Source organism: Spermophilus citellus (genome assembly GCF_964194105.1).
Source record: "Spermophilus citellus genome assembly, chromosome: 3".
Classification (NCBI taxonomy): domain Eukaryota; kingdom Metazoa; phylum Chordata; class Mammalia; order Rodentia; family Sciuridae; genus Spermophilus; species Spermophilus citellus.
This window is the reverse complement of record NC_138184.1, coordinates 61,310,276-61,323,185: the sequence shown is the minus strand read 5'-3', so window position 1 is coordinate 61,323,185 and position 12,910 is coordinate 61,310,276. Positions and strand designations below refer to the sequence as shown.

The 12,910-nt window shown below is 33.7% G+C and overlaps 1 protein-coding gene across 1 annotated transcript in view; it reads right to left on the bottom strand.

Annotated features, from left to right (window-relative positions):
- Nucleotides 1–12,314, bottom strand: part of LOC308643351 (uncharacterized protein) — a gene marked incomplete at its 5' end in the record, with an annotated part of 428,976 nt that extends 416,662 nt beyond the window's left edge. The window contains one exon of the mRNA XM_081283240.1: nucleotides 12,099–12,314. Within this exon, the coding sequence (XP_081139366.1) occupies nucleotides 12,099–12,314 (216 nt within the window). The remainder of the gene's footprint in view (nucleotides 1–12,098) is intronic.
- Nucleotides 12,315–12,910: the final 596 nt, after the last annotated feature.

Below are 12,910 nucleotides of genomic sequence, written 5' to 3'. Positions count from 1 at the left end.
AGCTTTTAATGTGTTAACCTTTGTGGAAGACCTATACAAACCACAGCACTTGCTTTACCTAATTTCTATCCTTTGCACACAGTCATCTTTGAGAGACATTAGTTTTTTCATTGAACTCAGTTCACACTTTCTGAGATTACAATATTCACATGGCACTGCAGTTTGTACTCTGCTCATGATGAGCATCAGTGTGGGAAAGGTTTTACTGGGAAATATTTCAATCCAAAAGAAAGTAAAACTAGGTATGATGGTGCATGTTGTAATCCCAGAACTCAAGAGGCTGAGGCAGGAGAAATGCAGGTTAGACACCAGTGTCAACAACTTAGTGAAAATCTGTCTCACAATTAAAACAAAAACTAAAAGTGCTAAATATACAACTCAGTGGAAAAGCATATTTGGGCTCATACCTGTATTGAAAACTAAATAAATAAAAACAAGGCCACTTACCAAATGGAGGCCAAAATGAAATGAATAGATTACATTTCTTCCTCCACCAGGGTTAGGCCATATATAAATGCCTTAGAATATTAAAATCCATAAGAAGAGTAAACAAGTCCTACTTTAAAGAAAAAAACAAATTGTTGCTGTTATTCTAAGATACTTTACTTTGGGCAAATCAATCACATTTGTCATTTGCATTGATATATGATGTGCACACAAAAAATACACACAGACTTAAGTATTCATGTGAAGATTCATAAATGTTCACACAGTAAACACTTTTGCATAACAAAGGAATAAAATCAGTCTTGATCAGAATACACCAATAATCAGTTCCTTCTATAATAATCCAATAAGCAACCAAGATTTTTAGAACTAGTATACATCAACTAATTACATTGATACAAATGTTTTATTATATAAAATTTTTAAAATATGTAAAATAAAGTGAATAGTACAATATGCATCTAGATTCAACATCTGCTAATTATCTGCTATTTTTACTTTTTCTATGTCCCTACCTCCTTCCCATCCAAACCCCACTTTATTAAGTTTTGGGTATATTCAGATGGACACATATTTAATCTAACAAATATTAACTGTGCAGTTTTGACAAGTACACCAAAAAAATTTTATTGCTGTTAAGCATAAAATATTTACAATATTACAAGAAAATCATTCAAAATACATGAGTTTTGGTACATCTGTTTCAGGACACAATATTTGAGACATTAAGCAAGAGTGTGTGCTTCAGTAATATCCTCCTTTGTATTTCTCAGCAGTGTTTTATTGGGTAAATGCATGGCAATTTATTCATCTACACCAGTATTGAAAAACATCTGAGTTATTTCCCATTTTGCACTATTAGGATTACATGGCCTACGTACATTCTTAAACAAATACCTGTTGTAAACTTTTTAATTTCTTTACTCAGGATTTAAATGTGGTAGATTTTGATTTTTACTAGATGTTCTAAGGATTACAATATGCATCTTAACATATTACAATTTGCATAACTACTACACTATCAAAATAAGGGAAATATATGAACAATTTGGACTGTTTTTATTTTTTTCAAGAAATGTTTTGTATTTGTGCATTATAATTTTCACAATACAGTGTTATCATCTTTACTTTAAATAATTATAGGTTTTCAAAAAAACAAAAAGAAAATATATAATGGATATTTAAAAAAACTCAAATTGAGCTAGGCAATGTACTATTTTCATTTATTACACCCACAACTTTTATACTCAGTGAATACAGGCTACAATAGTTATGAGTATAATTATTTATAATATGAATAATATGTGCATTAATATAGAATATTCTATAAGCTTTTCACTTTTAAAAAAGAACATTTGTGGGGCTATGGTTGTAAGAAAATAGTGCAGCACTTGTTTGGTATGTGAAAGACCCTGTTTGATTACCAAAAACACAAAAATAAATGCAACAGTTTGCAGTGAGACCATGATAATGTACTGACATTCTAAACGATATCTGGGGAATTTAATCTATATCATCTTTATGGAAAAAACAAAAATTCAATGAGTTTTTCTTTTTGCCACGTGTAGCAGAAACTATGTTCTTTAAAATGTGAAGGTTCTATTGGCATTATTCTCATTAAAAATTCTTATTAATTTCTAATATCATTCATTTAAAACAGGACTTATCATATCCCTTATTGATCACAGTGAATCTGATAACCTTAAGCATGATATTTATTTGAAGCTTTGTTAAGAGATTAACAGAATACAATTAAAAAATAGAGCAAGAGAAGAATCTTGAAGTCTAGAAATTAGCTATCCAGCTGAGGACAATTTATTTTTGACAGGGTTGTCAAGATAATTTAATAAAGAACAGTTTCTTCCACAAATAAGGTTAAGATGGATGCTTATTTACAAGCAAAAAGTGAGACTGTTGTACAATAATTATCGCAAAGTGAGCCACAGACCTAATTTTAATGCCAAAACTATAAAAATTTATACAAAAGCCAAATTAAATATTCATGAATTTAGATTTGGCAATGGAGCCTTTGGCTGCAAAAATAAATTCAACAAAAATGTTTAATCTCTACTAAAATAAAAGTCCTGTGCATAATATTATATTACCAGGGGAGTAAAAAGACAATTTTAACACTGTTTTCTTGTTTTTGAAAAGTTGTGTCAACAAATTTATAGCCTGAGCTGAAGGCCAGTTACTTCCCCTTTTTGAAAATATGATTAGAGCCATGGACATAACACTTCTGTTTCAGGCTTTCACACTGCAGTGCCCATATGCATCCTCCATATAAACACAAATGCCAGAGACCATACTGTTAGGGACAACTTGCACATTCCAGAGTCACCCAAATTTTTTCACTTATTCAATCAATGTGGTTCCATAAACTTTTGTTGATCTGATATAAACTGAAATGTACAAACTGTGTCTTAGGGAACTAGTCTTTGATAACCATGGACTGCATAAGCCCTCTGCGTTCCTTTGTATCACGACATTTCTCTTCAGAGCCATATGTAACAGATTATTTGATCTTTTATCTGCCTAAATGTTGTTGTTTTGTGCTATAAACAAAAAATATTAAAATTTACCAAAACCTAAAACTGGGAATAAGCAAAACAAAACAAAACAAAATCAAAGCTATGGAAAATTGAAAATTCTATACACCTTTACACCTTTGGGAGGATGCAAAATGGTACAAGTAGTGTGGAAAGCACCTTCATGTATTATAAGTAATAAATATATAAATAATTATAAAATAATAAATAATGAATTGCAAAATAAATCAGAATTCACCTCAGATATGTGCAAAAATAACTCAAAACATAGTTAGAAAACAATTTGTATATGAATATTTATAGTTCAATTATTCAAAATAACCAAAGGTGCTGGGCTGGGGCCATGTTCAGGTGCTAGAGTGCTTAATTCACATGCACAAGGGCCTGTGTTCAATCCCTAGCACCACACGCATTCGAACACACACACACACACACACACAAAATGTAATAATAATAACCAAAGGTGCAAACAACCCAAATATCTAATAGCAAATTCACTGATAACTGTCACTTATGGTGGTGCAACCTAGAATCCCAGGAACTCTAGAGGGTAAAAAGTGGAAATCACAAGTTTAAGCAAGTTTATGGAATCCCTGCCTCAAAATGGGAAAGAAAAAAAAAAAAAAAAGGTCTGGAAATGTTGTTCAGTACAGTAGTAGAGTGCACCTGGATTTATCCAAAGTACTGCAAATGACACAATAAAAACCACAACTAATAACTAAAATTTAGTATGTCCACAAACAACTTTATTCATCAATACATTACTTAGAATATGCTAAAATATATAGCAAAAATAGCCTTGAAAGTATCATGTTAAGGGAAATAAATTAGAGGAACTTGCCACATACTGCATAGGTCAAATTATTTTAAATTTTATGACAAAGCAAATGCATTGAAAAAAAAAAAATGTGTGTCAGTCATTTCAGGCCATGAGGGTAGAAGAAAATGGAAATGGGTGTTGGAAGGCACTGGTTGTTGTTGTGTGTGTGTGTGTGTGTGTGTGTATGTCAGGAACTAGATAGTTCTGATTGTATTCCAACACTGTGAATACAATAAATGGTACTGAATTTTACCCTTAAAAAGAGTTATAAAGGTAAATTTAATTTTATGCATATTTTACCAGAAAGTAGAAGACATAAGTTTGTACAGGAGGCAGAGAACAGTCAAATCCACTGCCAATAAAAAAGGGCAAACAATACTACCAAAATTGTTTCCTATTAAAATCCCAGTGGCATTCTTCATAGAACAAGAAAAAGCAATCATGAAATTCATTTTGAAAATTAAGAGGCCCAGAGTAGTTACACCAATACTTAGCAAAAAGAGTGAAGAAGAAGGCATCACAATACCAGACCTTAACTATACTACATAGCAATAGTAACAAAAATGACATGGTATTGGCACCAAAATAAGACATGTAGACCAATGGTACAGAATAGAAGACACAGAGAGAATCCCACATAAACACCTTATCTCATACTAGACAAACACAGCTACTCAACAAATGGTGAAAGGAAAACTGGAAATCCATATGTAGCAAAATGAAATTCTACCTTTATGTCCTACTCTGCACAAAGATCAACTCAGAGTGTATCCAAGACCTAGGCACTAGAACAGAGACCATGCATGCACCTAATAGAAGAAAAACAAGGTTCAACTCTTCACCAGGTTAGCTTAGGAATTGACTTCCTTAACAAGACCCCTAAAGTGCAAGAAGTTAAAACCAACAATCAATAAATGGAATACATTCAAACTAAAAACTGCTTCTCAGCAAAAGAAATTAATCTCCAGGATATATAAAGAACTCAAAAAACTTAACACCAAAAAAAAAAAAAAATCAATAAATGGGCTAAGGAACTGAACAGACACTTCATAGAAGAAATATCATCAATCAACAAACATAGGGGAAAAGGTTCAACATCTGTAGCAATTAGAGAAATGCAAATAAAAACTATTCTAAGATCTCCTCGTACTCCAGTCAGAATGGCAATTATGAAGAATACAAGCAATAATAAGTGTTGGTGAGGATGGGGAGGAAAGGGTACACTTATACATTGCTGGTGGGACTGCAAATTGGCCAACCACTATGGAAAGCAGAATGGAGATTTCTCAGAAAACTTGGAATGGAACCACCATTTGACCCAGCTACCCAAAGGACTTTAAATCATGATACTACAGTGAAACAGCCACATCAATGTTTAGAGAAACTCAATTCACAATAGGTAAACTATGGAAACAACCTAGATGACCCTCAACAGATGAATAGTAAAAAGAAAAAGAAAAAAGGTGCACATACACACTGGAATATTATTCAGCCTTAAAGAAGAATGAAATTATGGCATTTACAGATATATGAATGAAGTTGGAGAAATCATGTTAAGTGAAATAAGCCAAACCCCAAAAAAACAAAAGCCAAATGTTTTCTCTGATAAGCCAATGATGATCCATCAAGGGTGGGGAGGGGGAGATGAAGAAATTTTGAATTTTGCAGAGAGGAGTTAGGGGAGGAAAAATGGTGTGGGTATGGGAAGGATGATGGAATTAGACAGACATATTACCCTATACACATGTATGATTACCCTACTTTTGTGACTCTGCACAATGTACAGCAAGAGGAATGAAAACCTGTGCTCCATTTTTGTACAATGTGTCAATTCTAAAATGAATTCTACTTTCATGTATAACTAATAAGAAGAAATTGTGAAAAGAGACACACAAAAATGCAAGTGATATTTTCTAAATGAAAATTCTTTTTCATACTAAAAAAAAATTTATATTAATATGCCATGGCTAGATATATTTGATCATTAGTGTTTCTTCTTATGACTCATTTATATTTGTATCAGAAAAACATGTCTGAATAGTCATGAATATTGGATATCTGTCAATCGTTCCCTAAATACATAACTAAATGTAACTTAAACTATATTTTCATATTTTCACATTTATATACATAGTAGCACAATTCACAAAAGCCAAATTATTGAAACAGTTCAGATGCCCATCAACAGATGAATGCATTAGGAAATCTCTCTATCTATCTCTCTCTCTCTCTATCTCTCTCTCTCTCTCTCTCTCTCACACACACACACACATACACACACACACACACACACACACACACATTTACACGGCCATAAAGAAATTTTAAATTATGGCATTTGCCAGTAAATGGATGGAAATGGAGAATATTATGCTAAGTAAAACAAATTAGATTTAAAAAAAAATCAAGGGTCAAATTTTTTATCTCATATGTGTCAGCAAGAGCAAAACTAGGAAAATGGGACTGGATATCATAAATATACAGGGGAGATTAGAAAGAGATTGAGAAAAGGAGGGACAGGAATGGAGAAAAATGTGGACAGAATTGAACAAAATGGTATGTGCATATATGAATTACATATAAAAAGTTATATATGTAAATTACTTATTTTATGTATATATAAAATACCAATGAAAAATAAATGAAGGAAAGGAAGATTAGTAAATTAGACTAAGAATATTAAGAGGAAAGATGGAAAGGAAAAGAAGATAACGAGGATTAAAAGGGAGAAAATCAAATTGTATCATGTATGATTTTGGCAAAGTAAACACAATTAATATGTATAGCTATAATGTTGTAATTAGAAAAATTCCTTTTTTTAGTTGTTGCTGTTGTTGTTATTTTGGTAGTGGTAGGAATTACACCAAGGTTACCTCACAAGGAAGGAAACCTCTATACCACTGAGTCATAATCGCGACATAAATGTATGCTTCTAATCTTTATTTATTTTTGGAAGATCATCTCTTGTCACTCTCATATTTATTGTTTCATTGTTTTAAGCCATTTATTATTAAAATAATCTTTTCTCATATCTTAATATTCTATTATTATCATCATTATCATCATTATTTTCTTGAAACATGTTAAGAATTCCATGTGTCCAGCCAAAACTTTGTACTATTTTGCATTTATGTCTTGTACAATCACTTGCGTATCTAATCCAAAATTAAACCTTATTTCTCTAATGATCAATGTCATCAATCTCACCAAATATTCAGTCCTCTGGACTTTACAGTCTCCTCGCTCTTGCACTGGCTCCAGCTTAGGGTTGATAATACCTCTAATCTAGCTAGAGCATAAGCCCTTCATTTGTATCTACCACACACTACACAAAACCTTGTGCCAGGATAAACAAACAAAAAATGCTGTCATCTGACATTCCCATATTCATACAGAAGCAATTGAACAAGTCACCTCCATGAGAAATGAACCACATTGACAAACAATAAAAGGAAAACACAACCCTGACAAATAAGTGAACAAAGAAAATATCTGACAAGTTATTTTTAGATTGTCCTTACAAATATGCAGATACATGCTCATGACAAAATCCAATTTAGATAGCCATCTTTCTATCTATAATTTTATTACCAACTCCACTTTTTCAAAGTCCAACTACACAGGTTTGCCACAGCTTTTATTCCAAGTTCACTACGATCATATGAAACTGATTAAATATGACCAAATTTACCTTTCAATTACAAAATCAGACCTAATTTTTGAGGAAAAAATATGGCCTGCAGCTAAAGCATACTACATACAAAATTGACTTAACAAGTACTTATAAAATATTTCGATTTACAATAGGTGACCACACTTTATTTTAACTTGCTCATGGAACTCTCTCCAAAGTAGGTCATATTAAAGGCCACAAAGGAAATCCTAACAGAGAAAAATGTGCAACCAATGCTTTGTATCTTGTCAGGTCATTTTTGCCTGAAATCAGTAGCAAGAAAAATTAAAGACACTATACAATCACATGGCGATTGAATAAAATACTTTTGAGTGTATGTTATAAAATAAATGAGGAGAGAAATGTTTAAAATCTTAGATGCAAACAAAAGAAATAGTATATACCAGAATTCTGGGACACCATGAAGGAAGTTCTAAAAAAAGAAAATGCAGTTATGAGTTCCTACATAAAATACCAGAAAGACACAAACAAAATAACCTAGTAATACATGTGTCAGTCTTATAAAGACAAAATCAAATTATTCTCCAACTGAGTATAAGGAAAGAATAAAGATAAGAGATGAAATAGAGAATAAAAAGAGTACAAAGGATTGATGAAGAAACTAGTTGGTTCTTTGAAAAAATAAACGAAATGAATAAACCTTAGACAAACAAATCATAGGAAAGAGAAATTCATAAAATTAGAGATGAAAGAAGCAATATCACTACAGAGGCCAATGCAATTGAAAGGATTATCAGGGACTATTTAGAAAACTCATATTCTAATACATTGGAAAATCTGGAAGAAATGGTTAAATTTCAAGGCATACATGACCTACCAAAATTTAACAAACTGCATATTGAAAACATAAAATAACAATAAAATTCAATGCAGCTGGGCACAATGGCACATGCCTGTAATCCCAGCAGCTAGGGAGGCAGAAGCAGGAGGATCATGAGTTCAAAGCCAGCCTCAGCAATTTAGCAAGGTACTAAGCAACTCAGTGAGACCCTGTCTCTAATAAAATACAAAATAGGGCTAGGGATATGGCTCAGTGGTCAAGTGCCCCCGAGTCCAAACAGTACATCCCCACCCTGAAAAAAAAAAAGTAATGCAGATAAAGCAATAATACCAAGCCTTTCAACACAGAATCTCCTGGACAAGATGACTTCAACACTAACTTTTACCAGAATATTAGGAGGAATTAACACAATGCTCCTCAAGTTATTCCTTGAACTAGAAAAATAAGGAACACTCCCCAATTCATTCTATGAAGCCAGTATCATCATGATTTTAAAAACCAGGCAGAAGACCAGCTGTGTTGCATACCTATAATCCCAAACTGTGTTGCATACCTATAATCCCAAAAACTTGGGAGGCTGAGCCAGGAAGATCACAATTTCAAAGCCAGCCTCAGTAATTTAGAAAGACCTTGTGTTTTAGTTAGTAGCTATTTAACCACTGTGACTAAAAGAATGAGCACATTTATACAGGATGAAGAGTTTATTTGAGGGTTAAGAGTCTTAGAGGTTTTTCGTCCAAAGAAGGCCAGTTTCATTCCTCAGGGCTCAAAGTGAAGCAGAGCATCATGGTGAAAGAAAGAGTGTGGCAGAGGAAAACAGCTCACATGGTGATGAGAAAGCAGAGAGAAAATCTCCACTTACCAGACACAAATATATACCCCAATCCTTGACCCCAATGCACTATTCCCTCCAGTGACAACTCAGTTAATCCCATGCAAGAATTAATTCACTGATAAGGTTAAGGCTTTCACAATCCAATCAGTTCCTCTCTAAACCTTCTTGCATTGTCTCACATATGAGCATTTGGGGAACACCTCACATCAAAACCTTAATACCAAGTCTCAAAATAAAATTAAAAGAACTGGGATTGTATCTCGGAGTTGAATGGTCCTGGGTTTAATCCCCAGTACTACTAAACAAAAACCAAAGCAAAATAAGAACACTTCTTGAGGGAAGAAAATGTCAAACCAATATAACTAATGAACTTAGATGAAAACCCCCTCAATGTGATAGCAAACCAAACCATATTTAATACACATTACAAAGATCATACCGCATGATAAAGTTGTTTTTATTGCAGAACTGCAACAAACTCAAATCAATATACATATAATACACCACGTAAATACAACCAAATATAAAATTCACATGATCATCTCAATAGATGCAAAAAAAAAAAAAAAAGCCTTTGACATAAATTCAATATCACATCCGGATATACAACCTGAAGAGACTGTGAAGAGAAGGAATTTGTTTCAACATCAAAGGCTACATAACACATCTAATGCCAGCTTCCTACTTAATAGGGAAGAGCTGAATGCAGTGCCTTTAAATGATGAAAAATAGAAAGGACACCCACCCCCACCACTCCTGTACAATACTCAAATTTAGCTGGAGCTTTTGGAAAGAGGCAAAAATTAAAGGGTTACAAATAGGAAAGAAAGAACTCAAATTATATGTCTACAGATGACATAAGGTTAAACTTAGAAAATCCTAATGTTTCCACCAGAAGATTCCTACTGGTGATAAAAAAATGCACCAAAGTTACAGAATAAAGAAATGTATGAAAATCAATAACTTTTCCTACAATAATGAATCTGTTGAGAAATAAATCAAAAAACTTGTTTTATTGCAAATAACTTAAAAATGCTTATCAATAAGTCTAACAAAAGAAAGGAGAAATTTCCATGAGAAAAATTACAAAACACTGAAAACATTAAAACCATCTACATATAAACTAAAGCCATCTACATTAAATAAACTAAATAAAGTGATCTATAGACTGAATAAAGCCATCAGATTACTTAAAGTCACCAACAGATTCGATATAATCTTGATCAAAATAACAATGATATTATTCTCATAACTAGAAGAAAAAAACAAAACCCTCAGTCTCATATGGAATAATGAAACACCCAGAATAGCAAGCAATTTGTAAACTGTAAACCCGAAAACCTCAAAACATCTGACTTCAATTTATGCCACAGAGCCATAATAGCAAAAGCAGTGTGTTTCTGGAACAAAAACAGAGACAATTAAGCAAAACAGGAGCTACAGAGACCTAGAAATGTTTCACCATCTAATTAATAATAAAGACCCCCAAATATGCTTTGGAGAGAAGTCCTTTTTTTACACAATATGTAAATATCAACCCAAAATATATTTAAGGCTTGAAAATGAGCCCAACTATTTAAAAACTTCTATAAGAAAACCTAAGGGTGGGGCTGGGGATGTGGTTCAAGTGGTAGCAAGCTTGCCTAGCATGCTTGTGGCCTGGGTTTGATCCTCAGCACCACATATAAATAAAGATGTTGTGTCCACAGAAAACTAAAAATAAATAAATAAATAAATATTTAAAAATTCTCCTTCTCTCTTAAAAAAAAAAAAAAAAAAAAAAAAAAAAAAAAAAAAAAACCTAAGGATAACCTCAAAACATTTAGCAGTAGGAGCAACCTCCTCAAAACTACTCCTATATCTCAAGAAATAATATCAAGAACACACACATGGCATCAAAATAAAAATGCTTCTGCTTGGCAAAGAAAAAAAATTAACAGCATTAAGAGACAACACACTGAATGAGAGAAATTCTTTGTCATTTTTTAATCTGGCAAATGTTTAATATTAAATATATGATGAATTTTAAAAATCTCAACATAAAAAGAAAACCAAATTATCCATTCATTATTTTTGCAAATAAAGGAAACAGAAACCTCTCAAAAAAAAGTCCAAATGGCCAACAATTATGTGAAAAACTTTCAACATCTTTAGCAAACAGGGAAATAAACGCAAATCCAAACATAATGCTTGTACAATTATGTTAGGAAAATCATTACGAAGATTTATACCCCATCTGATTCAAATGTATGATATGTCAAAATCATTGTACTGTCATGTGTAACTAATCAAAACAAATTTTTAAAAAAATCATAATGCAAAAATAAATAAACTTTAAATAAATAAAGATGCATAAAGTTCTGACATTCATCCACAAACTTAAAATAAATATGAATTTAGCCAAGAAACAATGATTAGAGCAAAAGAAGTACTTCGCCTTACTTGACATCCATGCATATTATGAAACTATACCTATACTTACAAAAGGAAAGTAAAGAAAAAAAATTAAGTAAAAATGCAAACGAACTAGCTCAGGAAGAAGCGAGTTCCCTATATCCTACACCTCCTCTCCCGCGGGAAACACGCAGGTGGAGACTGGATGAAGATAATCCTGCCCCCAGTCAGCCACCACCATCTGGGAAGACACTGGCTGCAGCCACATGGCGGCCAGATAGGGTTAGAACCGGGGGCTGAGGGTGCCCTTGGGGGGTGGGGAAGGCTGTTCGCGGTTCTGCCACGGGCACGCTCGCCATCTGGAGGGCCAGTGGGACTGGGGGGGGGGGGGTTACTGGGACTGAGGGGAGGTACGCCCCGAGGAAGCTCAAGCCTGCCTAGCAGAGCAAGATTGCCTGGAGTCGCGTCCATCGGCTCCGGTTCCGCCACATCCACGGTTCCAACAGTCTCTGCTTCCCCTCCCCCTGTCGCCCGTCGCCCACCTCCCTCTCAGGATCCGGATGCCACGCCACACTCACCATTTCCTCGTGCTCAGAAGCCAAGCCTACGACCCAGGGATCTTCAGCACCCACAGCACCGCAACCGGGGACTCCAAACGTGACAGACGATCCTGCAGCCGAACAGTAGGAATGGCGGACACGGGAGAAAAGGACCCCACGAGATCGAGGAAGCCCGCCCCCTTCTCGCTGGCTGCACACAGGATTGGACAGCCTTCTTTTTGAGTGACAGGGCATTATGTCCAATCCTTGCATGAATAAGGCCAGAAGGGCAGGTTCTTGGTTGCATCCTGGTTTGTTGTTGTTGTTGTTTTGCTTTTTTGGAAGGTAAATCTTAAAAAAATGTGTGTGATTATGTCAGCTATAATTATCACATTATGTTAGTTACTTAAGGGTTTTTCTAAAGTCACCATATAATATACTGATACAAACCAGAATCCAATCCTGTATGTGTTAAAGGGTTTCTTAACATATTGATCTGCTTATTTCTTAAGATAATTTGTTGTGTATACAAGGTGTTTTTTTGTTTGTTCTTTACTTACAGAAACAGAATCTTAAAATAATTAGGGTTTATACAAGTCTTGTTTTTAAGTATTTTTAATGAGCACTATAAAAATCTGGTTAAATTAACACCTACATTAACAGATTCTAAATTTCATTTTAGAAGTAAAATCTAAGTTAACATATACAGGACATCTGTATAATTGTGATGGTAATTATCACTGGCTCCTTTGTATATTAGATTTATTCATGTTCTCCAAGTATACAAGTTTTTTTAAAATGCAAAGCTTAGGAAAACACTTAGCAAAACAGTGCTCTCCAAATTAAAGTTA